This window comes from Sceloporus undulatus, chromosome 2 (genome assembly GCF_019175285.1).
Source record: "Sceloporus undulatus isolate JIND9_A2432 ecotype Alabama chromosome 2, SceUnd_v1.1, whole genome shotgun sequence".
Classification (NCBI taxonomy): domain Eukaryota; kingdom Metazoa; phylum Chordata; class Lepidosauria; order Squamata; family Phrynosomatidae; genus Sceloporus; species Sceloporus undulatus.
Window position 1 is genome coordinate 23062716 of NC_056523.1, and position 26926 is coordinate 23089641.

The 26926-nt window shown below is 45.5% G+C and overlaps 1 protein-coding gene across 4 annotated transcripts; it reads left to right on the top strand.

Annotated features, from left to right (window-relative positions):
* On the top strand, positions 1–26506 carry BRPF1 (bromodomain and PHD finger containing 1). 4 transcript variants are annotated; one of them, XM_042452664.1, is made up of 12 exons: positions 1–189; positions 6368–6980; positions 9539–10498; positions 12779–12977; positions 13999–14151; positions 15191–15337; positions 19362–19668; positions 21098–21403; positions 23059–23343; positions 24086–24233; positions 25572–25708; positions 25810–26506. In XM_042452664.1, exons 2-12 carry the CDS (start codon positions 6382–6384, stop codon positions 26010–26012), a joined length of 3444 nt encoding a protein of 1147 aa, XP_042308598.1. In that variant the 5' UTR covers positions 1–189; positions 6368–6381; the 3' UTR covers positions 26013–26506. The 4 variants fall into 4 exon arrangements, with proteins under 4 accessions (XP_042308598.1, XP_042308600.1, XP_042308599.1 ...); XM_042452666.1 differs by having other exon boundaries at positions 15191–15319; XM_042452665.1 differs by having other exon boundaries at positions 14017–14151; positions 25810–26504.
* Positions 26507–26926: the final 420 nt, after the last annotated feature.

Sequence of the window (26926 nt, forward strand, 5' to 3'; positions counted from 1 at the left end):
AGGAGGAGGAGGAGCCGGGAAGGAGGCTGGCGCTGCGCTTGCTGCCGCCGCTGCTCCTGAGGCCGCCCTGGGAGCCTCCGCCGCCGCCTCCATTGTCCCGGACGCACCGGGCCCGGGCCCATGGGCCCTGACCGCCGCCACGGCCCTCGCCAGCCCCTGACGCCGGCCCCGGGGCCTCAGCCGCCCTCGGTGAGGGAGGGAGGGAGGGAGGGAAGCCGCGCGAAGGGAAGGAGGGAAAGAGGGAAGGAAGGAGAAGCCCAGGCCCGGCCTGGAGCCCCAGAGGAAGGGCTCACTCTCTGGAGGGAAGGAAGGAAGGAGAGAGAGAGAGAGAGAGAGAGAAGGGAAGAGAGGAAAGCAAGGGAAGGGAGGGAGAGAGGAAAGGTAGGAAGGAAAATGAAGGAAGGAGAGAGAAAGGAGGAAAGAAAAGAAAGGGAGGGAGGAGAGAGAGAAGGGAAGGGAGGAAATGAAGGAAGAGAGGGAGCAGAGAAAGGAGGAAAGGAAGGGAGAAAGGGAAAGTATAGAGAGGGAAGAAGGAAAGGAGAGGGATAACTAAAAGAAGACAAGGGAAGAAAGAAAGGGAGGGAGGGAAGGAAGGAAGGGAAGAAAGGAGGGAAGGGAGGAGAATGAAACCTCTGCCCTGGGCCTGGAGGTCCAGTGTTCAAGGCAGCCCAGAGCCCTCTTGGGGCTGGAAAGGCCTTTCCTCTCCTGCTGTGTGTTGTGTACCTTCAAGTCATTTCCAACGTAGCCCTCTCCTGGGGTTTCCTTGGCAAGGTTTCTCCAGGGGCTTGCCATGGGCATCCTCTGAGGCAGAGAGAGTGGGACTGGCCCAAAGTCACCCAGTGGCTTCCCAGAGCCTGGCAGAATTGCAGTCCAATGCTCAAACCACTGCTCCCCCCTGGCTTCCCTCTTCCCCACCCCAGACCCCTCTTTCTCCCCTTATATTATTGGGAGCGAGGAGGGTCAGTGGGGGATGTGGACCATCTTCCGCCATTCCAGCTCTTGGCACAATAGGGCAGGACTGGCATGAGCCATGGGGAGTGTGTGTGTGTGTGTGAGGTGTGTTGGTCTGGTCCCAGTCCCTCTTCTCCCTCCTGCCCCATTTCTCCCTCTTTCCAGCAATCTGTGGAGAAGGCAGCTTGACAGCCATTGCCACCAGCCATTGGCACCTGGCACAACAAGGAAAGAGGCTTGGTGTATGATCTGCTTGATCCAGGGCCATAGAGTGTAGGCTAGCATCCAGCTCCCTGCTCTTGTTGTGCTGGGACATGTTGAGCCAGGGACAAGGTGTGTTGGGCTGATCCCAGTCCCTCATCTGACTCCTGCCCCATTTCCCTCCCTTTCCTTGCATGGCCTGGGGGCGACCTGTGGAGAAGGCATCTTGACAGCCATTGCCACCAGCCTTTGGCATCTGGCACAATGTGGAATGAGGCAGAATGTGGTGTGTGATTGCCTTGATCCAGGGACTGGCATCTATCTGTCCCTGTCCTGCTTTGTATTTCCTGTTTCCTGTATAAACAGAAGGTGCCCTGATGGTGAATGAGGCAACCTGAGATGTGGATAGCTCTGGGTCACCATCTGGTGCTCCTTTTATAGCTGCTGCCACAGTTTGGAACTGGGATGTTGTTAGGGCCAGCTACGTATAGCATTTGACTGAGTGAAGCAATTTGCTGAGGTACCTGCCCTGACATTCCTAGTAAACCCTGTGACCCTTTTCAGCCTCCTCTGTGCCACATAGAAAATGCTGAAACTCCTAAATTAACCTGCTGCCTTCAGTGTGGTGGAAGATGTTGGTCTGTTCCTGGGCTGAAGTAAAATCCAACTGCCAGTCCTGTTGGCTTCTGTATAGAGGAAGGTTGCAAGGACCATCTTGTTCTTTGTGTCAGCAAGCAAAATGTTTTGGGCTTGCCCTGCACATTGTAGGGCTGTACAAAGCAAGGTGTGGTAGTTATTGTGTAGGCTGGCAACTCAGTGGCATCTTTCTTCTTCACTCTCCTATGATTTCTGCATAACCTAAGGGTGCTATGGAGATGACAGAAACATTGTGTGATGTGGGTAGCCTGACAGACACCCACCTTCCCTGTTGATTGTACCAGCAGCTTTAAGTGGAATGACAGTGTGTGATGAGAGAGGTGCTGTGGGGTTTGCATGAACCAGAGATATAGAATGGCATATCTTCATCTGCTTTCCTACCCTAGCTCTCCTACTTCTTACCTCTTATCTAAGCAGAAGGTGTCACAAAGGTGAGTTAGGCTGTGTAGGAGTGTCATGGGTTGATTTGATGGGAGGTAGCCACATTAGGCCATTGCAGCAAAACCAAGAAGGAGTCCTTTGGCACTTTAAAGACTTTGTTGTTGCTGTTAACTGCCCTTGAGTCAATCTCGACTCATGGCAACCCTGTAAATGAGACATCTCCAAGACTCCTTCATAGAGTCCATCCTTCTAGCATGTGGCCTTCCTCACTTTTTACTTCCATACACCTTTCCTAACATTGGCCCCATACAGACTGGCCAAAATAAAGCTGCTTTGAGTCACTTTGGAGGTATGCTGTTTAAATGATGCATGCGTCCTAAGAGTCCAGAAGCCACGCCAAAGCCATGATCTAGTCCTAAGGACTAGAGCACAGATTTGGCACAGCTTCCGGACTCTTAGGATGCATGCTTCATTGAAACAGCATGCCTCCAAAGTGACCCGAAGCAGCTTTATTTTGGCCTGTCTATATGGGACCGTTATTACTTTTTCCAATGAGTTGTGCCTTCTCATGATGTGGCCACAGTGTGACAGCCTCAGCTTAATCATCTTGGCTTCCAGAGAGATTTCTGGCTTGATCTGTTGAGGGGCCATCATTTGTTTAAAGACTAGACTAGTATTATTTGATATATGTTTTTGCGGACTGCATCAACCCACTGCCTCAGATTGTTTATTTACTTATTTTATTTATACCCTGCTCTTTATCCAGAAAGGCTCTTGGTTGATTGACATCCTTCTGTATTCACTTTTACTTCATTTCCTAGTTCCCTACACTGATACTGTGCTACACTGTTATAGTGCTGTTATTCCACTTTTACTGCTACAGCTGCTTCCAGTGGAATCCTGGGATTTGCAGCTTATGGAAGGACATTTAGAATACTCAGCCAGTGTGTTCTTAGGCCTCATGAAACTATAAACCCCAAAATACCATAGGAAGCACCCATAACAGTAAAAGTGGAATAACGGCACTGTAACATTGTAGAGTGGTATAACACGAGGTTAGGATGCATGAGACCTAATAGGCCCTGGGCCTTCCGTTCCCAGTACAGTCTGATTCCTGTAGTGAGCATATGCTTAACAAAATTCTGCCTGCCTTATGGTTTCCTCTCCTGCTAATGAAATGCCACAGGATGACAGAACAGTGTGTGGGGCTTAGCATGAACAAAAAGTGGCAGCCTGCAGGTATTCTTCTACGTCCCCTTTTCTGTTTATTCTTAGAAATAGGACATTTCTATCCGTTGCACAGCCATAGGAACCATAGAGAGAAACCATGCCTTATGAGGAGCAGCTTAGGGAGCTCGGTATGTTTAGCCTGGAGAAGAGAGGATTAAGAGGTGAGATGATAGCCCTGTTTAAATATTTGAAAAGGTGTCATTTTGAAGATGGAGCAGGCTTGTTTGTTGCTGCTCCAGAGCGTAGGACATGGATAAGTGGGTTCAAAATATAGGAAAAGAGATTCTACCTAAACATTATGAAGAACTTCATCAGCCTTTTAGCTAAGATCAAGCGTAGTAAACATTAGAAAGAATGTCTTGATGTCCGGAGCTGTTGAACAGTGGAATAAGCTGCCTCGAAGTTTGGTGAAGTCTCATTTTTTTAAACAGAGGCTGAAATGCCATCTGTTGGCAGTGCTTTGATTGTGTGTTCCTGCATGGCAGGGAGTTGAACTGGATGGCCCTTGAGGTTTCTTCCAACTCTTGACTCTATCAACAACCATTTGATGGGGTACTGAGGTTTCCCCTCTCTTTAATGGAGTTTGCTCTCCACCTTGTGGGACACCATCTGATGAGGGAGGCAGTGTGGGGGCTTGGCATGAGCACTAGGTTGGCATCTCTCCTTTGCTTACTCTGAGATCCATCATTTCCATTACTTGATTGATTAACAAGTACCAGAAATATGTGGAAATTTGTTTGGTGTGGGTAGCCTGACCCTTCTTGTCTTAGCTGCTTCTACAGTGAGTGGAGCACAGCAGGCTGAGAGGCTTAGCATCTTGTGGCAGTACACTGGCATCCATTCCTTTTCCTTCTGTCCTAGAGGTGGCAATTGTGTGGCCCTCTAGATGTTTCAGAATTCCATCTCCCAGAATTCCTCGCCATTGAGTATGCTGCCTAAGGCTGCTGGAGTTGCCATTCAACAACATTGGGATGATTCTTCAATTCCTATAGCTCAGTGGTTCTCAACCTTCCTAATGCCACAACCTTTTAATACAGTTCCTCATGTTGTGGTGACCCCCAACTGATGGTCTCTGTTCCTAAGACCATCGGAAATATGTGTTTTACGATGGTCTTAGGCAACCCCTGTGAAAGGGTTGTTCAACCCCCCCAAAGGGGTTGCGATCCACAGGTTGAGAACCGCTGATATAGCTGCTGTGTCTCTTCTCCTTAAATGTTTTTTTCCCTACACAGTGAGTGGGACTCCTGAGGAGAAATATTCATGTACATAAGAGAGTTACGGACGTGCTGATACATCTTCTACCTGTCTTTCCATCCCACCCTTCTTTAAGTTTACACAGCCACCTCTCTGGAATGTAGAAGACAGCATGGAAATAGCATGAACAATATATGGCGTGGTACACCTTTATCCTCCTTCTCTTCCTTTGTTGCAAATACTTATAATCTGCTTTTCAGTCCAGAGACTCTCAGAAGGGCTTACAATTAAAAAGCCTGAAAAGTGTGATTCACAACATCATAAAAGCAGTAGCATCCATACAGTGTTAATACAGTAAATAAAACTTCAGCCAAATCTAAGCATTTACATAAAAAATGAAGGCAAATAAAATTCTTTGACTAGTGCCAAAAAGATATATGCAGCATGACTGAAGCTTCCCCAGGAAGAGTATTCCAAAGCTGGGTTAACATCTACTTTGCTTCAGAAGATCAGGGGATCAGGGAAGGGGGTTGCATCGTTCATGGGATTGAAATCAGTCCTTCATGCACTGGATCCTAAGTTTTAAAACTGAGAAGCAGTATCTTGAATTGTGCATGGAAATGGACATGGGGCAGATACAGTGCAAGACTCCCAAGTTATGTTTCATTTGATCAATTCAGCTGCTTTATTATGTAGCAACTGAACTTTCTGAAATGTGTCCAAGGGCATTCCCATGTACAATGCATGGGATGTTACCCGAACCTGGATATGTATGACCATGCCACAATTGAAGAAGGGGATATGATGGGTAATTTGGGTGGGGCTAATATTCCCAAAATAAATAAATTTAAATCCGTACCCATCTTGGCTTAAACACAGACAGCTGTTGTGGTGTGCCAGACAACGAGCATAATATGTAACTGTGAAGAATCTCCCCTCAAAGATTTACAGTTTACATTAGGTGGAGTAGAGGGAGACAGTGGGAGCTGGTGAAGGAATAAATGACATGAAATCAGAGGGACAGCAGTGTATGACTGATGGCCACAGAAAACAAAGTGAGGAAGGTAGATACATAGTCTGGCCCTTGGATAGATGCACTCCAGGAAACTGAAATGCAATGGTGCTTATTGGTGCATTTAGCTGTTTGTGTTTGGGAGTTGTGTGTCTTCCCATCATAATTTGTGTTTGTCTCAGCAAAGGCAAAATGTACCTGTGTTGTGCCATGTGAGCTGACCCTGAGAAGCAGAGATACAGGCAGCAGAGATGGCAGGCACTGAACAGCAAATATGGCAAATTGGTTCTAGAATAGTTAGGCTGGAAAAGTGGGTTTTTAGGAAGAAAGGCATGTGGAGAGGCAAGCTAAAAGCTTTTCTGGTCCCTATTCTTGACATTTTTAGTAGGGAATATATTGTAAGCAGGACATAACTTTGAAGGGCTGCCCTCCCACTTTTCTCTTATACTGCACTAGTCATCTGATTTTCTAGTTGCATCATTCATTAATATACCAGAAGAGAGAGAATGAGAATAATACCGTTTTAAAAACAAAATAAGGACTCAAACAGAATTCTGTGCAGTCATTTCTGATACGATTCTGTTATGATAAGCCAAGAGTCCTGTTTTTAGTGCTGTGTTCCTCCATCACTACTCATGTGTAAAAGCTTGGGACCTGAGGAATAAATCACTGGGTAATGGACTTGTGAGTGGTGTGGTAGCCCTTAGCATCTCCATTCTCTTAATTTCTCCTTCCCTACAGACCCAGGAGACACCATGGGGGTGGACTTTGATGTGAAGACATTCTGCCACAACTTGCGGGCTACCAAACCTCCCTACGAATGTCCTGTTGACACTTGCCGCAAAATCTACAAGAGCTATAGTGGCATTGAGTACCATCTGTACCACTATGACCATGATAACCCGCCTCCTCCACAGAGCACCCCTCTGCGCAAGCACAAGAAGAAAGGCAGGCACGGCCGAGTGGCCAACAAGCAGTCACCTAGCCCTTCTGAGACCTCACAGTCGCCGGGTCGTGAAGTCATGACCTATGCCCAGGCCCAGCGCATGGTGGAAGTGGACCTGCATGGCCGGGTCCATCGGATCAGCATCTTTGACAACCTGGATGTTGTGTCGGAGGATGATGAGGCCCCTGAGGAAGCCCCAGAGAACAACAGCAACAAAGAGAATACAGAAACCCCCTCGGTGGCCCCCAAAGCTGGTAAGCATAAGAACAAGGAGAAGCGCAAGGACTCCAATCACCACCACCACCACAGTGCCTCAGCAGGCAACACACCCAAGCTTCCAGAGGCTGTGTACCGTGAGCTGGACCAGGACACGCCCGACGCACCACCTCGTCCCACCTCCTATTACAGGTACTAGCTGTGGGGGGAAACCAGAGTGTTTGGGAAAGGTTCTTTCTTCCTTTTTTCTTTTCTTTTTTTTAACAATTCCCCAAATCTTCAAGGCAGTATGAATGGTACTCATGCTGGCTTGGGATTTCTGGTATCTGTTCCCCCTCCCCCAAAAAGGAACTCTTACAGGCTCTGGAATATAACAACATAGAACTGTCTCAAAGAATTTTGTGGCATCATTTAATTTGATGTATTTTTGATTGGAGAAGAGTTCCTTAGGAAGGTATTTCAGGTGAGTGCTTGTGTGCATCTCTGTGCTTCTCTGTCATGGGGTTTCTTCTCTTCTCACCTAGTTTCAGTTTCATAGTGGTAATAATAGCAACAACAGTTTGGTGACCATAGTTTCTTCATATCTGTTGGACAAAATGAAAACAGGATTGAGGAGAGTTCTACCTTGGGATGGGAATTTGTTGCATTATTCCCATCCAGTGATTGCAGGATACTCTTAGCAGCGGATTTAGAGAGGAAAAGAAGATACTGTTGCTTGCATAAATATCCAACTCCCTCTCCTTCTCCCACCTCCCTTGATATATGTGTGTATAACTGCCTGCCTGCCTGCCTTCCTCTCTGCCTTCAAATTGCCTGTCAACTTATGATGACCCCATGGATTTCATAAGGCTTTCTTAGACAAGGAACACTTAGATGGTTTTGCCAATTCTTTCCTCTGAACTATAGCTTACACCACCTGATATTCATTGGTAGTTACCCATCCAAGTACTAACCAGGACTGATCCTGCTTAGCTTCCAAAATCAGACAGGATCTGGTGCCCTTAGGGTATTTAGGTCCTCCTCTGTTGACTTAGGAGCTGTACAGACAGGCCTTTTTGCCCCATATTGGGGCTGCGGCAACCACATGCCGCGACCTCTGTAGGGAGCAAAAAGAAGCCGCAAAAAGCAGGTTCTTTTTACGTCTTGGAAGGGCCATCATGGGTGTGGCGGTGTGCCCTTCTGACGCCCCGTCTAGAAGGGCATGCGCCAAAATGGCATCCGGGTGGTGCCATTAGGGCTTGAAGCATAAGAACACTCAGCCCTCACCCCGCCCACAGGCCAGCACAAAGTGCCGGTCTCTATAGCCCCTTAGAGAGCTGCATTATGCTGATCTCTGAGAGCTTTTTCCTGCTTAAAGTTATCTAGTCTGGTTAATGTACCCACAGTAGCAGAATTTCTCAGACCAGGAGTAGGGAACATGTGGCACTCCAAATGTTGGACTGCAGCTCCTCTCTTCCCTTACCATTGAATGTGCTGGTGAAGGCTGGTGGGAGTTACAGTTTTACAACATGTGGAGGACCATACAGTCACCACCCTTGTCTTAGGCTAGGGACGGTAAAAGTATGTCCCATGGACTTCATGCGCAGGGCCCTAACCTGCAGCCCTTGACATTCCCATGGACCCCCAAGCCCCTAGCTCCCACTTTAGTTTTTTTCAGGAATATTTAGCCTTCAAATTGCTCAAAACCACTGCAAAAAGTTAGTCAGTATCCACTGTCAGTCCTCAAAAGCAATAGAAAAAAGGCCAAAAATCTGCCAGAATCAATACCAGAAGTGACATAATGGGCATGCTGGTGCAGATCACCAAGGGGCACAAGTGAAAGTTTGCTCCTACCTCCTGTGCAGTTGCCCACTCCTCCTTTAGACCAAGGATTTGCATAAAGTAACAGGAGTCTGTGGCCTTCCAGATATTATTGGACGGCAACTGCCAACCTTCCTAACAACTGGTTGTGCTGCTGGAGCTGTTGGGAGTTTAGATCTAGCAACATCACTAGGGCTGCAGGTTACCCATCTCTGCACTAAATTGAGCAGAAAAGAAATAAGCTTGAATGGAAGTAATCCCATTTCTCAGTCTAAAGAAAGGGGTACTTCAGTTCTTCAGATTACAATTACTAGAAGAGAGTGCTTCAGTCATTGTATATACACAAAGTAGAATGAAACAAAAGGCAAGTGCTAAGTGATGGCACTTACCTGACACAGGCAACTGCCAGTGTTTGGGGCTTGCCACTGGCCACCATTAAGGCTCAGAAGGTTGTCTCCCTTGCTGTGTCCCACTGCATTTTTCCCCCTTTAAAAATCTTTTTTCCAACTAAAAATATTCATTAAAACATGACTTCCAGTTTCTTGCAAAATGGGGTGTGGAGAGTCAAGTGCCTCAAAGTTGCCGTGCAGGTCATATGTGCCCATTGGCCACACTTTGCCCACTCCTGCTCCCATTCCATGGAAAGGCGTTAATGATCATGTTTGTATAATCAGTACAGTACTAGTATTAGTCTTTTGATTGGAGTCAGCACTGACTAGCTCTTTGCCATAACATGTTTTAATCATCTAGTCTTCCTGGTGTTTTCATGCTCCTTAAAGGGGTGAGGAAATGCAACAATGATTTGGAACCCCTGTTGGCTGTCCAACCTCTGTCTCCCTGGTACTTTCCTCAGACATGAAGGTAAGGCCTTGTTGGCCAGTGCTCAGTCCACATCAGCCACTGAATCTGTCTCCTGTTTATCATTTTCCCCCTCCTCCCTCCCCTATCAGATATATTGAGAAGTCGGCAGAGGAGCTGGATGAGGAGGTTGAATATGACATGGATGAGGAAGATTATATCTGGCTGGACATTATGAACGAGCGCCGGAAGACGGAAGGGGTCAGCCCCATCCCCCAGGAGATCTTTGAGTACCTGATGGATCGGCTAGAGAAGGAATCCTACTTTGAGAGCCACAACAAGGGAGACCCCAACGCTTTGGTGGATGAGGATGCCGTCTGCTGTATCTGCAATGACGGGGAGTGTCAGAACAGCAACGTCATCCTCTTCTGTGACATGTGCAACCTGGCTGTGCACCAAGAGTGCTACGGTGTTCCCTATATCCCAGAGGGCCAGTGGCTGTGCCGTCGCTGCCTGCAGTCGCCCTCCCGGGCTGTTGACTGTGCCCTCTGCCCAAACAAAGGAGGAGCTTTCAAACAGACGGACGATGGACGGTGGGCCCACGTGGTTTGTGCCCTCTGGATCCCAGAGGTCTGCTTTGCCAACACTGTCTTCCTGGAGCCCATCGACAGCATAGAACACATCCCACCAGCCCGGTGGAAATTGACCTGCTACATCTGCAAGCAGCGAGGCTCAGGGGCCTGTATCCAGTGCCACAAAGCCAACTGCTACACTGCCTTCCATGTCACCTGTGCTCAGCAGGCTGGGCTGTACATGAAAATGGAGCCCGTCAGGGAGACAGGGGCCAATGGCACCTCCTTCAGCGTCCGCAAGACAGCTTACTGTGACATCCACACGCCACCGGGCTCCATGCGACACCTGCCTGCCCTTTCCCACAGCGAAGGGGAGGAGGAAGAAGAGGAGGAGGAGGAAGATGGGAAAGGCTGGAGCTCTGAAAAGGTGAAAAAGGCCAAGGCAAAGTCTCGGATCAAAATGAAGAAAGCAAGGAAAATCCTAGCAGAGAAAAGAGCTGCTGCTCCAGTGGTGTCAGTACCTTGTATTCCTCCCCACAGGTAGGTTGAGATTCTCTGTTCCTATGTTCTCAATTCACATGCCTGTTGCGGAGACACATTTCCAGAGCCTGAAAAATGTCTTGTGTTCGACAACCACTCCCAAATGTAGATATTACCACTGACCATGCTGGCTGGGAAATTCTGGGAGTTACAGTCAAAAAGAAGAAATCTTCCAAACTTTGCAAGTTCCCCCCTCACCTGTTCCTTTGTGCATTGGGTTTGGTTGTCAGCGACATCCAGGCAAGGCAAACAGACCAGTCTGTATGATCCTACTCCACAGAAGTGGACAGTTTGTGACCCGCCAAATATTGTTGAGTGGGAACTCCCACCAGCTGCAGCCAGCACCATTAATGGTGTAGGATGGTGGCAGTTACAGTCTAGTAATATCCAGATAGTTGCAGATTGTCCACCCGTTGTCAAGAACTGCTGTTTTCCTTAGGAGTTCAGTGAACAAGTCTTCTGTATTAAAAACAGTAAAAACTTTATTCTAGAAAAACCTTGAGTATTAACAGGAAGACATCGGCAGACAGAAGTGACATCGTTCCCCAACACTGGCATAAAATTAACACTGTCCCGGCCCACCTTTCTGCAGTCTTCATCTTAATTTGCTCACTAATTAAAACATACCTACCCTTTCTTCCATGCCCCCTTATTCACCCAGCCAGTTCTCATCTCTACTTTCTGTTTCCTGCCAACAAACTCTGAGAAGTTTCCTTCGCCACACATCTTCCTGGGTCAGACCACAAACATTCTTTTGATGCCTCCCATCACTCTCAGCATTTCCCAATAAATCTATAACATCTATATAACTCTTTTATATACAACAATAACATGACAGAATATACCACATTCTGACACCAATAGTGTAGCCATAGAACCCATATGTCTGGGTAATAGTGCAAGTTCTGTGCTTTTTAACATAATACTGTGTTTAGTGAATTAATGTAAGCAATAATGTAATATTGTTTTATACTTTTGTAAGCTGTCTTGTATCCCATCTTGGGAGAAAAGCAGGTATAACTTCAACAAACACACAAACATTCAGTTTTCTCTGTATGCTCTGTTTTCAAGGTGAGCGGCTCAGGGTATGCATAAATCGGGTCAGAGTAACATCTTGGCAATAGGTGGAGATGATCTGCATGTAGGTTTATTGATACTATCTGGAGGAGCCAGCTTAAGAGCTAAAGATGTATGACAACCCCTCCTTACTGTCCTTTAAAGTGGAGATGGTGTTCTTGTTTTCTTTTCTTTTTTAAAAACTCTTTTCTTTCTCTGAGAACAGCACAAGTGTAGAAGAATGTTATGGTTTGACAAATCAAAATAAGTGTTGATATAAACAGTTTGGCAGTAAGGCCAAACAAGTCTGCTTCCTGTCATCCCTTTATACCCATGTTGCATTTGTTGTCTCCATCTTACATGCTTATGCCTTATGCACAGCATCTAAAGATGCCAGGCTGTGTGTATCTTTGCCAAACACAGGGAGCCTGATTTCCTGCTGGATGGTGGTTCTACGATCCTGGCAGTTGGGGGCAGGAAATCAGCCCTGTGGTGAGGTATTTCCTCTAAGATTCTGCCACATCCTTGGGGAAAGGCCATCACCTTCTTGTCCTCCTTGTGAACTTCCCAGTACACTGTGGCTTGGCTGCATTTGTAAGCATAATACTGGGCTAGCTTGGAGTTTGGAAGCATTTTTTAAAACCGTTCTAGGTTTCGTAATCCATGAAAGGTAACTTTGTTGAGTTCTGGTTGTGCCATATGTCGGTTTGCCCAAGACAGGATTCAGCTGAGTACTTGTGAAGCCAGTGGAAGGCCCTGTGCAGGAAAAGAAGCATAATAGCAGCATGGTCAATGCTCTGTTTTTTTAAGGTAGACATGCCTTTGAGCCTTTTCTTCTCCTCAAGGCTGGCTTCCTTACCCAGGGTTGAATGAGTGGGCTTAATATATTTAAGGTACTCTGACAAGCTCTGAAGTTTGAATTTATTAAGAATTTAAGAACATAAGAACTGATATACAGGATCACACCCAACTGTGTCTAGTCCAGAACTTGGTAAAGTTACTTCTTTGGACTAGAGCTTCCAGAATCCCCCGGTAATATGGCTTCTTATTCTGGGCTAGGCAGTTTAACTATCTGACTATTGGCATGAGGTGATTTCCCATTTCCTGTATAAAAGCAGGGTTTTTAGAAAACACCTACTAGGTATGTTGACTGGAGGGAATCTAGGAATTGTTGTCCCAGACTTTGCATCCTCAATGATGTGGTCATTCTCTTTTCTTTTCTAGGCTCAGTAAGATCACTAACCGCTTGACCATTCAGCGAAAGAGTCAGTTCATGCAGAGGCTGCACAGCTATTGGACTCTGAAGAGGCAATCCCGCAATGGGGTTCCCTTGCTCCGCCGGCTCCAGACTCACCTGCAGTCACACAGGAACTGTGATCAAGGCCGGCCAGCTCCTCCTCCGCCTGTGTCCAAGACCGAGCAGGTATGGTTTCACTTGAGTTTAGGGGGCAAGGATGGAGGAGGTGGGTTTGGTTGTTGACAAGGTAGGGAAGAGCGAGGAGGGGTCACCAGAAGGCTGTGGCCAGGAGGCAGGGCTTCAACCTGGTCTATCCACTCCTTGGCATTGGGTGGACTGAAGGAGCATGAGGTTGCTTAGGACAAGCTTTGCATGAGATTCTCTTTCATTGTGAGACTTGATAATGTTGTCCCCAGTCTTGGCTATCATAGGCTGCTGCCACACTGCAGAAATAAAGAAGTTTGACACCACTTTAACTGCCATAACTCAGTGCTGTGGAATTTTGGGATTTGTAGTTTTGTGAAACGTTTAGCCTTTCCTGTCAGTTCTCCACCAAACTACAAATCCCAAAATACCATAGCATTGAGTTGTGGCAATTAAAGTGGTATCAAACTGCTTTATTTCTGCAGTGTGGCAGCAGCCTTAGTGAGCACAGGGGGCATTCCATGAATTTATTATGGTGAAAACCTCACATCAGCCCGAGATTAAGCCCCAAGAACCTGCTTTATATGCAGAAGACCTGAGGTTCAGTCTTTGCACCTCCCCTTAAAGGTTCTTGGAGAGTAATCACCTTTCCTTCTCAAACGAGTCTGCTGCCAAACAGAGTAGAGAACCCCAGAATGGGTCTTCTCTGTGAATAGCAGCTCCTTGCATCTTCCTGCCTTCCTTCTGCCTGGAGGGAGGGAGAAATAGAGCTTGGAAACATTTTTTTTTTTTTTTTACAACTTGCAGAATTTCCCTTAGCCGTGTTCTGGGGGAGATTCTGGGAGTTGTAGTCTCAAAAAGGAACATTTCTGTGGAGCTCCATGGAAATGGCATTTGTTCTCCCTTTTTGAACCCCCCAAAGTGCCCCCCTCCCTCCTTCCCATCTTGCCCCACCTTGTGTGGGATTTGCTACCACCCCTACCCACCCTTGGAGCTCACTGGTGCTCTGCTTCAAGCAGTAGCAGCCAGGAAGGGGGGAAAAGAAGGCCCCTTCCTCTCATAGACTCTGATGTTCCTGCAGCGAGATAACACAGAGGATAAGAACTGGGCCCTGAAAGAGCAGCTGAAATCCTGGCAGCGCCTCCGCCACGACCTGGAACGAGCGCGCTTGCTGGTGGAATTAATTCGGAAACGGGAGAAGCTCAAGAGAGAGACGGTAACCTCACTGGGAAAGGGAGATGAGGGGGGTGGCACAGGGCTCTTCCCCTGAGGAAAGTTAGGGGAAGGGGGAAGGGGTGGGCAGGATGCCCCTCCAAGTATCTGGAAGAGGAACATGGAGCTCTCAGAGTGGAAGGGCAGGGGGAAAGGATTGGAACTTTATATGGTAGCTGAGTGATAGGGTTAGAGTGGAGCACCACCAGACTTTCTTTGGGTTAATTGTGGAAGATGGTATACGTCTTCCTGTGAAAGGATGAGAGAAATCTTTGAGAAGAAACTAGGTTCCTCTGGGTAGGGGATAGCTTGCTGTAGTGACAGTTCTGTTTAGCTTGTGTAGGTTGCCCTTATGCACAGGGGTTCTTCTCTCAGGCTGTGTTTTGACATGTAAACAAACCATAACTAAGTTTGTGCATGATGCATCTCTGTGTCCTAGGATGGTGGTTTTCAGACCATGTCCTTGTGGCTCATTAGAGGCTCCACACGAGTCTAGCAGCCAAGCCACCCCAAAGATGCTGGTTTATCCTTCCAGTATTCTGTGACAATGCACAGTTTTAGAGGAGTGTTGGCTCCTTTAAGGATATGCACTCAGTTCACACAGGATGAAAGTAAAGGTGATGGGTACACTGGCACCCATAGGCAACCCTAAGACATCCCACCAGAACTTGCTGGTGCATGCAGGAGTTTTATGTCAGGTAGATAGGTATAGAGAATGTTCTCCTGAGGACAAAAGGTTTAAATTGTTGTATTTCCTGGGACTGAGATGTGAGAGCTCTGGGGCTATGATTGTCACAGATCTCAAGGAACAGGATTTTCCTGTGAATAGTCCAGAAGGATGGGAGTGAATGCTAAGGAACTGCTAAAATAAGCAGCCTGCTGTTACTCCCCTTTGCCCCCCCCTGCCCTCAGAGAGTAGTGTCCTTTGACCTTTGGCTCTCTTCTTAGGGGCTGACTGACTCCATGCTGCTTCAGGGGTCTCAGACTCAGAGACAGCTGAGAGAGTCCTGGATCTTAGTGCCCCTTCTGCCTCTCTGTTTCAGATTAAAATCCAGCAAGTGGCACTAGAAATGCAGCTGACCCCGTTCCTCATTCTCTTGCGCCGGACACTCGAGCAGCTCCAGGAGAAGGACACAGGCAACATCTTCAGCCAGCCGGTCCCGCTGTCTGAGGTAACAGAACTCTACGAAGTAAGAACCCCTCCACCCCCAATTTATACTTTGCTCTGTTCCCATCCAGCCCTGAGGCTGGTCTAGCAACTTGCTGGTCCTTTTCCTACTCCCCTAAACCCAGGTATTGCATACAACCTCAGAAATGGGCCTTGTGGTAACACTTACATGTGAAAAGGCCTATGAGTGTTCCACCAGCTTACTGTGTTCTGCCTTTGGAGTTAATTTTTGAAAATAGGATAATTTTCTTAAATGTGCATTTATATGGCTTTATTGTTCCTTGTTTTGTGTGGAAGTGGTTTGGTATTTTCTTGATTTGGGTAAGAAAGTCTGCTGGTCTACCTTTTAGTCTGAACTAGGATTCAGTCTAGACAGCCATCATGGTGTAATGGTTTGATTGTTGGACCAGGACACTGGGAGACCAGGGTTCAAATCCCCACTCAACTATGGAAAACCTGCTGTCACATTCTCAGCCTCAGAGAAAGCAGTGACAAACTGCTCAGAATAAAAATTGCCAAGAAAACCCCATAATAGGTGCATCTGTTGGTTCCCCAAGAACACTGATCCTCCATTAGCCATTCTTCCCACTCTTCTGCTCTTGGTTTTGGGCAGCTGCCAGGCCCTGAGTATCCAAGCAGGTCCACTGTTGCTCCCTGTTGTGGACTCATATTTTGACAAAACAAAAATACTTCTGCAGAATCTAGGTGCCGGTTTTTTTCATTTCTTTTGTTGGTCAGTGCCCAAAAAATTACTCACCTTCATCAAAGATGTGGTATCTTTGCTTTTCTGGAAACTTTCATTTTTTATCCATGGAAACTGAGTTCACTTCTTAGCCATTTCGGTGGAGAGAGTGGCATCACAAAGGTAAAACTCTTAGGATTCCAAATGAACCCTAAGGATAACGGAGTGCCACCTTAACCTTTGAACTGGCCTCAGTCTTCCCACAGGCTCCTTGATTTTATTGTAGAAAGACTCCTATTAGAAAGCCTACAGCACTGCTGCCAGTCAGAGCTGACAATGGTAGGCTAGAATGGACCAGTAGCCTGACTCAGTATAAGGCAGCTTCCTGTGTTCCTAAAGTACTAATCTGCCTGGACTAGAGAGTAGAGAAGCATAATGGTGTCCTTAAATAGGAGATGTAACCAGAGTGCTTCTAAAGCTGGGACAGCAGAACCAGCCTGAAGGCTTAGCTTCCCCCTTCTTTTATTACATAAAAAATTGTCCCTTCTTTGAGCTCTTGGACTTCTGAACCTTGTCTCTCCTTCAGATAACAACAACAACAACGATTATGATGCTTTGGAGGAAAGAGTGTCTCTCAGAACATTCTGGATGTGTGGCTTGCGTGTGAGAGCACGTGCGTGCATGCTTGAACACACACACACACACATACACACACCTAAATATCACAGCTAGCTCTGCAGTTGTCCAAGGTTACATGGTGAATTGTCCAAGCTAGGCCCCTCTTCACCCTCCCCCCCCTCTTCTTTTATTCTATCCCATCTTTCTCCCAATAATGAGTCTCAAGGTGGGTAACAACATATTTAAAAAGGATGCAGATGAAAAACTATATGAGAACAATAAAAGCATAAATATATAAATGTTTCTTTTAAAACAAATAATTTATAAAATTGTATACAATTAAAAGACTATATACAAACCATAAACACAGCACCACACAGCATTAAAAGTTCATCTCAGTCTGTTTCTAAAAGCTTGGCAGCATATCAATATTTTAACCTATTGGTAGAAGGGCGGGCCATCCCTAGGGAGTGAGTTCCAAGGTTTAGGAACAAAACCATCCCAAAGGCCCTCTCCCTTCTTCCCACCAAACAAGCCTGAGAAGATGGTGGGACAGACAAAGGCCTCCTCAGAAAATCTCAGAGCTCTAATGGGCTAACAAAGGGAGACGTAATACTTCAGATAGCCCAGACCCAGGCTATAGAGTCATTTAACAGATGAGAACACTTTCAAGACTATTGGGAAGGACCAGGTATCAAACACCACTGACAGATCCAGGAAGAGAAATAGGAACTCACTCTCCCTGTCTAACTCCTGGTGTCAGTCATCCATCAAGGCTGTTTTTTGTCCTTTAACCAGGCCTGAACCCAGATTGGAATTGGTCCAGGTAATCAATTTCATTCAAGAAAGCCTGGAGTTGTGTTGTCATCCCTCACTCTGGGACCTTACTTAGAAAGGGGAGATTAGAGGCTGGCCAATAGTTACCTAAGAAGGTGAGATCCAGTGAAGGTCTTTTTTCAACAAAGATCTTACAGTTGCTTCTGTTAGAGATGCTGGAACATCTTTCAAAGAAGCATTTACAAGCTCTACCACCCAGTTGGCCAGTGGTCCTCTGAACTGTGGTGTCTAGAATTGGATACAATATTCCACAGGAGCTCTGACCAAAGCTGAATAGAATGGTACTGTTGCTTCCCTTGACCTGGACAATGTACTTCTGTTGATGCTGCCTAGAATTTACACTGGCCTTTTTGACTGCCCTGTTACACTGTTGATTTGTGCTTACCTTGTGGTCCACTGAGACCTCTAGATCTTCTCTTGTCAAGCCAAGTGTCGCTCATCCTGTGTTTTCTCCATGAGCATCCTGTGCTTTTGTTCTATCATGCTCATAAAATTGCTTCATGAAGATTAGTTTACTCTCAAGCATTCTTTAGCCACCTGTTCATATTCACTGTTGATGTCAAAGGGAATACTTTACATTTAATCACTTCTCCAAGTGTCAGAAGATGCTTTTGAAATAAACCTTTTGGCTAATGCTAGTGTTCCACCCCTGATAGCAGCCAGTTTCTTGTAAATTTCCTCCAGTGTTACCAAAGATTAGTATTTTTAATTTGTATTATAGGAGATAAGAAGGTTTGTTACATTTTTGTTTCTTTTATTTAAATAAATTAATATTAAAAAGTAGATTTAAAAGTGCAAAAATTATGAAGAAGTCTAGAACTATAAGTTAAATGTTAAACAATCTTTTAATGAACTTTGTGCCTTTAAGATCAAGATTTTAAAATAGTTATTTTTCTTGGGCTTTTTGGTAAGGTACATAAAGTTAAAGCCATTCATCAAAGTTAACTGTCCATTCTGCAGCCAGTGTTAATTTAAACAAGGGTTGGGAACCTCCCCATATCCTTATATTTTGGGTTTTCATCTCTTAATAAAACCAGACAAGAAGGCTAGTGAAAAGGGATGATGGGAGCTTTAAGATTCTTGATGTTTTTCTTGAACCAGCTTCAAAGCAATATAAGTTAGAAAGCAGGATGAACTTGATGTATCCTCCCAGCACAGCATTGCTGTCTATGTTATTACCCCTTCTTATGGAGGGAACAGTCCTTTATCGTGGTGGTTATTATCCTGAATTTAGACTTTATTGAAGAGCCATGAAATTTGGATGGGGTTGTATGTTGAGGCTAAGACCTATTGAGAAAGGAAAGTGAAAAGCAGAGCTTGGAAAAGTTCTTTTATTTTGGACCATTGAAAGTTGTAGAACCCCATAAAGCAGCATTATCTAACCTTGTTCTCTCCAGTTATCTTCTCTTGCAACTTTAATGCATTTGCAATTGCCACTTGGGCAGGATGGCAGTTACCATTCCATCATGTCCTGAAGGCACCAGGGTGGAGAATGGTGTGTTAGAAAAACTGAGAGCTTCTGATTGCATGTGAACAAGGATGTGTGTCTGATTTTGCCAGTTAGATCAGAGTCATTAGACACATCCTTTTCCTGGGTCTGGCTATATGTGTTGTAGTGTCCCCTGCTAAATTGACAGCTCTTGCTGGAAGTAATTTTTTTAGAGGGACACTGTTCCTAGACCAGAGAACTGTGCCTTGAAGTGTGCCCTTTGGGACATTGGCTATGCTACAGTGTGCCCATCCTGAATGGCAGTACCCCTTCCAAGTGGGGAGATTGCTCCAGGTTGGGCAAGAGTTTGAAAGCTTGGCTTCAAGACTGCTTTAACTTTTTTTTCTTTCTTGGAGCAGGATTTTCCCCAGGCAGATGGGCTCCCAGTCTCTTAGCTGCTCTGCTTTATGTCCACTCCAGGTCCCTGACTATCTGGACCACATCAAGAAGCCCATGGACTTCTACACCATGAAGCAGAAGCTAGAGGGCTATCGCTACCTGAACTTGGATGAGTTTGAGGAGGACTTCAACCTGATTGTCACCAACTGCTTGAAGTACAATGCCAAAGACACCATCTTCTACCGGGCTGCTGTCCGGTTGCGAGAGCAAGGGGGTGCTGTGTTGCGGCAGGCACGCCGGCAGGCTGAGAAGATGGGCATTGACTTCGAGACAGGCATGCACTTCCCCATGGCTGGGGATGAAGCACCTCTGCGGAGCACTGAGAATGGTTAGTAGCAACATCATGAGCTTGATACCCAAGGATGGCTGATGCTTCCTGGGAGTAACAGAAGTGCTAAAACTGACAGCTGCTTCCAGGCTGTTTTGGACAGAGTGTTGCTCAGAACTAGTAGTCTCTTAGCTTGGAAGTGGCAGATGAAAGAAGGTTGTCTGAAAAGGTTGCTCCTGCCTGGCAACCAGCTCTGCTGAAATCACAAGCCTTTTATCAATCTTCCCCATGCTGGTCCCTGCAGACATGTTGGATTATAACTCCCATCACTCCCTGCCAATAGTGAGAGTTGTAGTCCCACATATCCGGAGGGTCCCAACTTGCAGAAGGCTGATCAATATAGTAAAGTATTGTGGGATATTCTGGTAGTGGCAACGCCTCTGGTGATGATGGAACCTTCACCTAAAGTCGTGGGAGATTTAGAAGCAGGGATAGGGGTCTTTATTGCCCTTGTCCAAATGATTTCTTCAATTTTCCCTCAAAGAGAAAGAGAAAGAGCATGAGATTGCTGTGTTAAATAGGAAACGTTAGGTGTGACTGCACACTAGCCCTTCATATTTTTAGATCAGGGAGGCCAATGTTTGTATTATGAGAACACCCTCTAGTCTCCAGTGGTTTGGGTACTAGAAGAGTATTTTGCCACAAAGTTTTCTTCACTCTCTACAAGATGTGATCAGATTCCAGAATAAAATTGATGCTAACTAGCAATGAGTGTGTCACTTTTACAGTGCATGTAAGAGATCAAGCTAGAGTCCATCTTGTGTAGCATCATCCTGTTTCCAGAAGACTAATCCAAAAAGAGACTTGAACAATGACAATGTGATGCATATGTTCCTTACAAATTGAAATTTTCATTTTCCATGAATGAAACTCTGGGCAAAGGTTGGATTTTTTAAGTTGTTTAACCACACTTTGACATTATAAGATATTGGCAGTTAGTAGCCAAGTAGAATTAGTTAAGGAGACACCTGTAGTCTCTCTTACTTTTCTAGACCACTAAAGGTTTGTTTTTTATCATGTGCATGCCCAAGTGGTTTATAGGGGCCTATAAACTGTTTTTCTGTGTGTGACTGCTAGCTATCAGGAGGAGGAACTGAACAGATTTTCAAATGCTACTGCCAGAAATCTGAAATCTAGGAACTGTATAATGAGAGCAGATGGGTAAATGTAAATTGCAAGAATTATGGGAATTAGAAATATGCCTGAAAATCCTAACTCGTAGACTCGCAGAAGACAACCACTCTTCCTTTGCTGGTTTCTTGGGCCATTTATATCCAGTCCCACATTCTTTTTCATGGCCTTCAGTGGTCTGAGATGGCTGAACAACTGTGCCTCTTGGTCCTTCTTTGCATCTTAACCTTGTTAACAAGCAGAAAGTGTTATGTCCCCTTGAAATGCCATTAACAGGCTTCTTGTTTCCTTGGCCCAGATGAGGAGCGGCTCCTGCTGTCCGAAAACCAGAAGCACCTGCCCCTCGAAGACCAGATGAACCTCCTGCTGGAGCGTCTGGCCGAGGTGAGCGCCGGGAAGCAGAGCGTAGGCCGCTGTCGGCGGGCCAAGATGATCAAGAAGGAGATCACGGCCTTGCGGCGCAAACTGGCACACCAGCGGGAGACGGGGAGGGATGGGCACGGCCCCTTGGCCCGCATCATTCTGCCGACCCATAACCCCTGCGAGAAGGATACTCAAACCGACAGTGCCGCTGAGGAGAGCAGCAGCCAGGAAACCGGCAAAGGTTGGTTTGTTGGTTGGTGGGACTGAACAGCGTGGAGTTTACCTGTCACTGGCTGGTGTCACCTTGTAAAGAGAAGTTACACTTTGACTCTCAGGCCAGAAATGGCCTCCCTACCTACTGAGCCCCCTCTGCCCTTGCCCATCTTAGAATCATGAAATGTATCAAAGGTATCAAGAACTAGTCCAGCAGGACAAGCATCCCATGCTTAAAGTAGCCTTTATGGATACCTTGATGGATGCTGGTGCAATCTCCCCCCCTCCTTTTCTTAAATTCTCCATTCCACTCTAAGAAGAATTTCCTTGCATTTCTTGACTTCACTCCTATTACTTCACAAAGTATCTTTCGGAGTGGCATTCACTTGTACCCATTATCCCTTCCACATATTCTTGCACTCAGATCCAAGTCTCTCTTTCTCTTCTTCTCAGTCTCTGGCTGCATATGCACTGCAGAAATAATCCAGTTTGACACCATTTTAATGGCCATGGATCAGTGCTGTGGAATCCTGGGATTTGTAGTTTGTTGTGGCACCACTGCCAGAGCTTTCTGACAGAGGTCCAAAATACACTGCAGAAATAATCCAGTTTGAGACCACTTTAACTGTCTTGGTTCAACGCTAGGGAATTCTGGGATTTATAGTTTTGTGAGGGATATATCCTTCTCTGTCAGAGAGTTCTGGTGCCACAATAAACTCCAATTCCCAGGATTCCCTAGCACTGAGCCAGGGCAGTTAAAGTGGTCTCAAACTGAATTATTTCTGCAGTGTGTTTTGGACCAAAGAAGGCTAAATACCTGACTAAACTACAGTTCCCAGAATTCCATAACATTGAGCATTGGCAGTTAAAGTGGTATCAAACCGAATTATTTCTGCAGCCTCTGTCTCCCTCCTGCACACACTTTCTTATCAAGCTGAATTGCATGTGACATCCCCAGAGATGGGTGGGGAACTTGTGGCCCTCCAAATATTGCTAGATGACATCTCCCATCATCCCACGTCATTGGCTATACTGTTTAGGCCACTGCATGCTGGAATTAGGATTGATTAAGAAAACTGTAGTGGAGAAAACATTTTTAAAATGTTAGGCCAATTTCATCTCCTTGAACTAGATTGTAGGAACCAGATTTGATTTGCCTTTTGCAATGCAGTTAGCTCAGCGCCCCCCCTCCTTTTATTTTATTTTTAATTTGGACCCTTGCAGATTGTTTAGATCTAAAACTTGGGTCCAAAACATACAGCAGAAATAATCCATCTTGAGATCATTTTAACAGCCCTGGCTCAATGCTAGGGAATTCTGGGAACTGTAGTTTTGTGAGACATTTAGCCGCCTCTGTCTGAGAGCTCTGATTCCACAATAAACTATAGTTCCCAGGATTGCCTAGCACTGAGCCAGGGCAGTTAAAGCAGCCTCACGCTGGATTAATTCTGCAGTGGGTTTTGGATCCAACTGAAAGATACATCGACAGGAAATTTCCAAAGTTAACTTGATTGGGATTTATCCAGTTCTCATTAAGTGTGGCTCCCAACCTTGGAGGTAGAAAAGAAACTAAAGTCAGCTAAGGAGTAAACAATTTCTGTTTGGCTTCTTGACCTGGAAGGAGTACTGAACAAAAGTGCTCAACTTCTTTTTCTGAGCGAATGCTGCCACTTTTAATTCCAGGCCTTGGCCCCAACTCTTCCTCTACCCCAGCACATGAAGTTGGCAGGAGAACGTCAGTGCTATTCTCCAAGAAGAATCCCAAGACTGCTGGGCCTCCCAAACGTCCTGGGCGTCCACCCAAGAACCGTGACAGTCAGCTGGCTCCCGGTCATGGGAACAGCCCAGTGGGGCCCCCTCAGCTACCAATCATGAGCTCCCAGCGGCAACGCAAGAGGGGAAGGAGTCCGCGCCCCAGCTCCAGTTCAGACAGCGACAGCGACAAATCGGCCGAGGATGCTCCTCTTGGTGAGTGAGTCTGGAGACAAACTAAGAAGGGGTCCTGACCTAGTTGGTTCTCTTTAGTTACTGTATATGGGAGGTGCATCTATCTGAGAGGACTGACTTTCTGAGAATCCTGAAGCTATGCAAGAGAGCAATTTTACACTATGCAAACCGTTTTCATTGACTTGTGCCTGCAGGTTTAAGTCAGTATCAGGAAGAGTATGTAACCAATAGCTAAAAAGAATATTGCTTTTTAAGATCAGACATTTTGTCTCACTTAACAAAGGAGTAAAAGAGCAACAACAGTAAAAAGAGAACAAGGGATTCTGGGAATAATGGGAAGCAGAGGGGCCAGAAGTATCTTGTTGAGAGTCACAGATACTTTTGAAAGACGAAAAAATGCTAGGGGTAGCCATGTTAGTTTTTTACACTAAAAACAATAAAGAGATACAAAAAAGTGAAAACATCCTTTAAAAACCCAGTGCCCTTTCTGGTCCAACACAGCAACAAAGTTTTAACTTTTTTTTCAAAATATTTGCTCTAAGAAGTCAGAATAGAAAGCTAGAAGTATCCTTTTTAAACTAAAGTTTTTATAGACTTTGTGTTGTATGCAGTAAGTGCATTTGTATTGCAATCCAGCTTTCTAACTTTTACAGTGATTGTTGGCCAGATGTTGGCTTCTCTGCCAAATGGAGAGTTGAACTGCAAGACTCAAGAATGGAGCCTGAGCTCTGCTTTGTCTGGTTATTTTTCTGTCTCTTTCCAGACTTGCCAGCTAATGGCTTCAGCAGTGCCAACCAGCCTGTTAAGAAGAGTTTCCTCGTTTATCGCAGTGACTACAACCTCCCTCGCAGCAGTTCTGACTCAGAGTCAAGCAGCACTAGCAGCAGCAGTGCTGCATCTGACCGCACCAGGTAGTAGCACAGGACACGGGTGGGTGCTGGCAAAGATCTGAGGGCTGCGCACACTGTTTAATAGACTTCAGCAGGCTTCATGTCTCCACCCTAATTTTACTTTTTAAAAAAATTGCTAAAAATTCCTTCCACATTCCTTTTTCTCAGGCTCAGGAGAAATATGAATTTACTCCCTGGTTTAAAAAGGCCTCTCCTGGACTTAGAACAGCAGAAGACCTAGATCACAAGGGGTGTGGGTTGGCACTTTTTTCAAAAGGCAAACCCCTCAAAAACAGCCTTGGGCAGTTACATTCTTTCTAGTCCAACACAAGAGTCATGACGCTGTGTCCTTTTAATGCCTAGTCCTAGATAAGAGATCCCAGAGCAGATAGGAGTGGCCAGATAGAGCCAGACAAGGGATTCCTCAGGTGGCAAGTTTGAAATCTGTGCTTTTCCTTGTTGACAAAGTTAAACATGCCACACACACAAATCCATAATTCACAAGTATTTTTTACCTAGATCAGAACTGGTCACACCTGAGGGACTTTACTAACAAGAAATAATTTAACTGAAGAAGTGTTTTGGTCAAGTGTATTTGTTGCACTACATCATTAGAGATAAGCTCATCTTAAGACACAAAATTGCCCCTGCCAGAAGATTGTAACATGTACACACACACACATATGAATCTGTATGCCTCGGATATGATATGCCTAAAGCAAAATTAGCCACATCTCTAGTCATATTGTGCATTTCTGGCCAAAGAAGAATCATCTAGTAAATGGCTTTAACAAATTTCCAGGGAAATGATTAAGATGATCTTGGTGATTGAATGCCAGATGGTGTACTTTTAAAAGGGGACTGGATAAATTCATGAAGGAATGGCTACAAATCATGATGGGTATGTGATACCTCCAGGATCGACTTAATGTGCCTTTAAATATCCAGTTGTTTGGGTGGAATACCATCAGAAGGCTTCTCATCTGCATTTAGTTTGCCACTGTGGGAAAGAAGATACTGGACTAAATATAGACCTTGGATCCTATCCAGGAGGGCTCTTTTTGTTTTCACCTCATTTCCTTAAATGTTTGCATAACAATCTTGGGAGAATCTGAGATCTGATTGCTTTTTGTTAGCTTTGTCTGCCCAAAGATTTAATGGCAAGTATGCTTCTGGCAACTAATAGGGTAAAATTCTGCCTTGTTCTCATCACCTCATTTCTCCTGGACTTCTCTCAGTATATAGTTTATCCTTCCTTTTACAGCTTCAGATATAAACATTTTACTGTGGACTGTATCTAGCTTTCTGGAGAAAGTGCTATCTGGAAAGTAGATATTAATTCTGTTTCCTTCCACTTAGCACGACTCCTTCCAAACAAGGGAGAGGGAAGCCCTCTTTCTCCCGTGTGAATTTCCCAGAGGATAGCAGTGAAGACTCATCGGGAACAGAAAATGAATCCTACTCGGTGGGAACTGGCCGAGGAGTGGGTCATGGCAGTGAGTATCATGGTACCATTTCCTCTGGTTTCTTATTTGGGGATGGATTGGGGACAAGGATGGCTACAACTCTTTGGCGTTCTCCTTGTGTCTTTGTGCAGTGGTACGGAAAAGCATCAGCCGATCAGCTGGCTGGTTGTCTGAGGATGAGGACTCCCCTCTGGATGCCCTGGATCTGGTGTGGGCCAAATGCCGGGGTTACCCATCTTATCCAGCACTGGTGAGTTTATGGATATATTTGCATATATACACCACATACATAAGGCCCAGAGAGACACAGCCAGAGGAGATCTTGGTGTTGTAGAACCTTGTGAGGTAGCTGCTAGAAAGCAGAATACAAATTTAGGAATAAGCGAAGAGTAGTTTGGATACAAAACCAAGACCAGGGTAATCGAAGGCAAATAATAAAGAATATGAAAAAGTATGAGTCAGTGATCATTGAATAAACACCATTGTAAATCACATAAGTAGAAATAGAATGTTTTTAATGTTAAAAGTAAGGTTTTCTAAATGTTGTGGAGAGAGGGAAGTTTAAAAGGGAGATTTTTCTTTTTTAGTGTGTGAGTAAAAGTATGGCACATCTCCACTGTAACACATCTATGTCTTTCCTTCTTGTGTTTCTTGTTGCTGCTGTTGTTATTATGTACTTGCAAGTCAACTCTAACGTATGGAAACATTAACATTGGGTTTTTATGGCAAGATTTATTCAGAGGTTTGCCTTTGCCTCCCCCTAATGCTGAGAGACTGTGACTTGCCCACACCCAATTGGTTTCTCTGGCTGAGTGGAGGTTCAAACCTTAGTCTCTATGGCCTGTTACAGACAGCCAAAATAAAGCTGCTTCACGTCACAGTGGAGGTATGGTGTTTCAATGATGCATGCGTCCTAAGAGTCCAGAAGCGCTCTGCATCTTTATACTGTTAACTGTACAGTTGCAACAACTGGTGGATATGAAGATGAAGGAGTTGAAATCTTGAATCTGCCATGGACCAGTGAAGGAATCAGTAAAGGGCAATGGCATACAAGAGTAGGATAGGAGAGGCAGTGTGGTATTGTGGTTGTAGTGCTGGGCTTCGGACTCATAGGCCTGTTACAGAACAGCCAAAATAAAGCTGCTTCGAGTCACAGTGGAGGTATGGTGTTTCATGATGCATGCGTCCTAAGAGTCCAGAAGTCGCACCAAAAGCCCATTGCTCGACTGGAGTGTGGTTTCTGTGTGG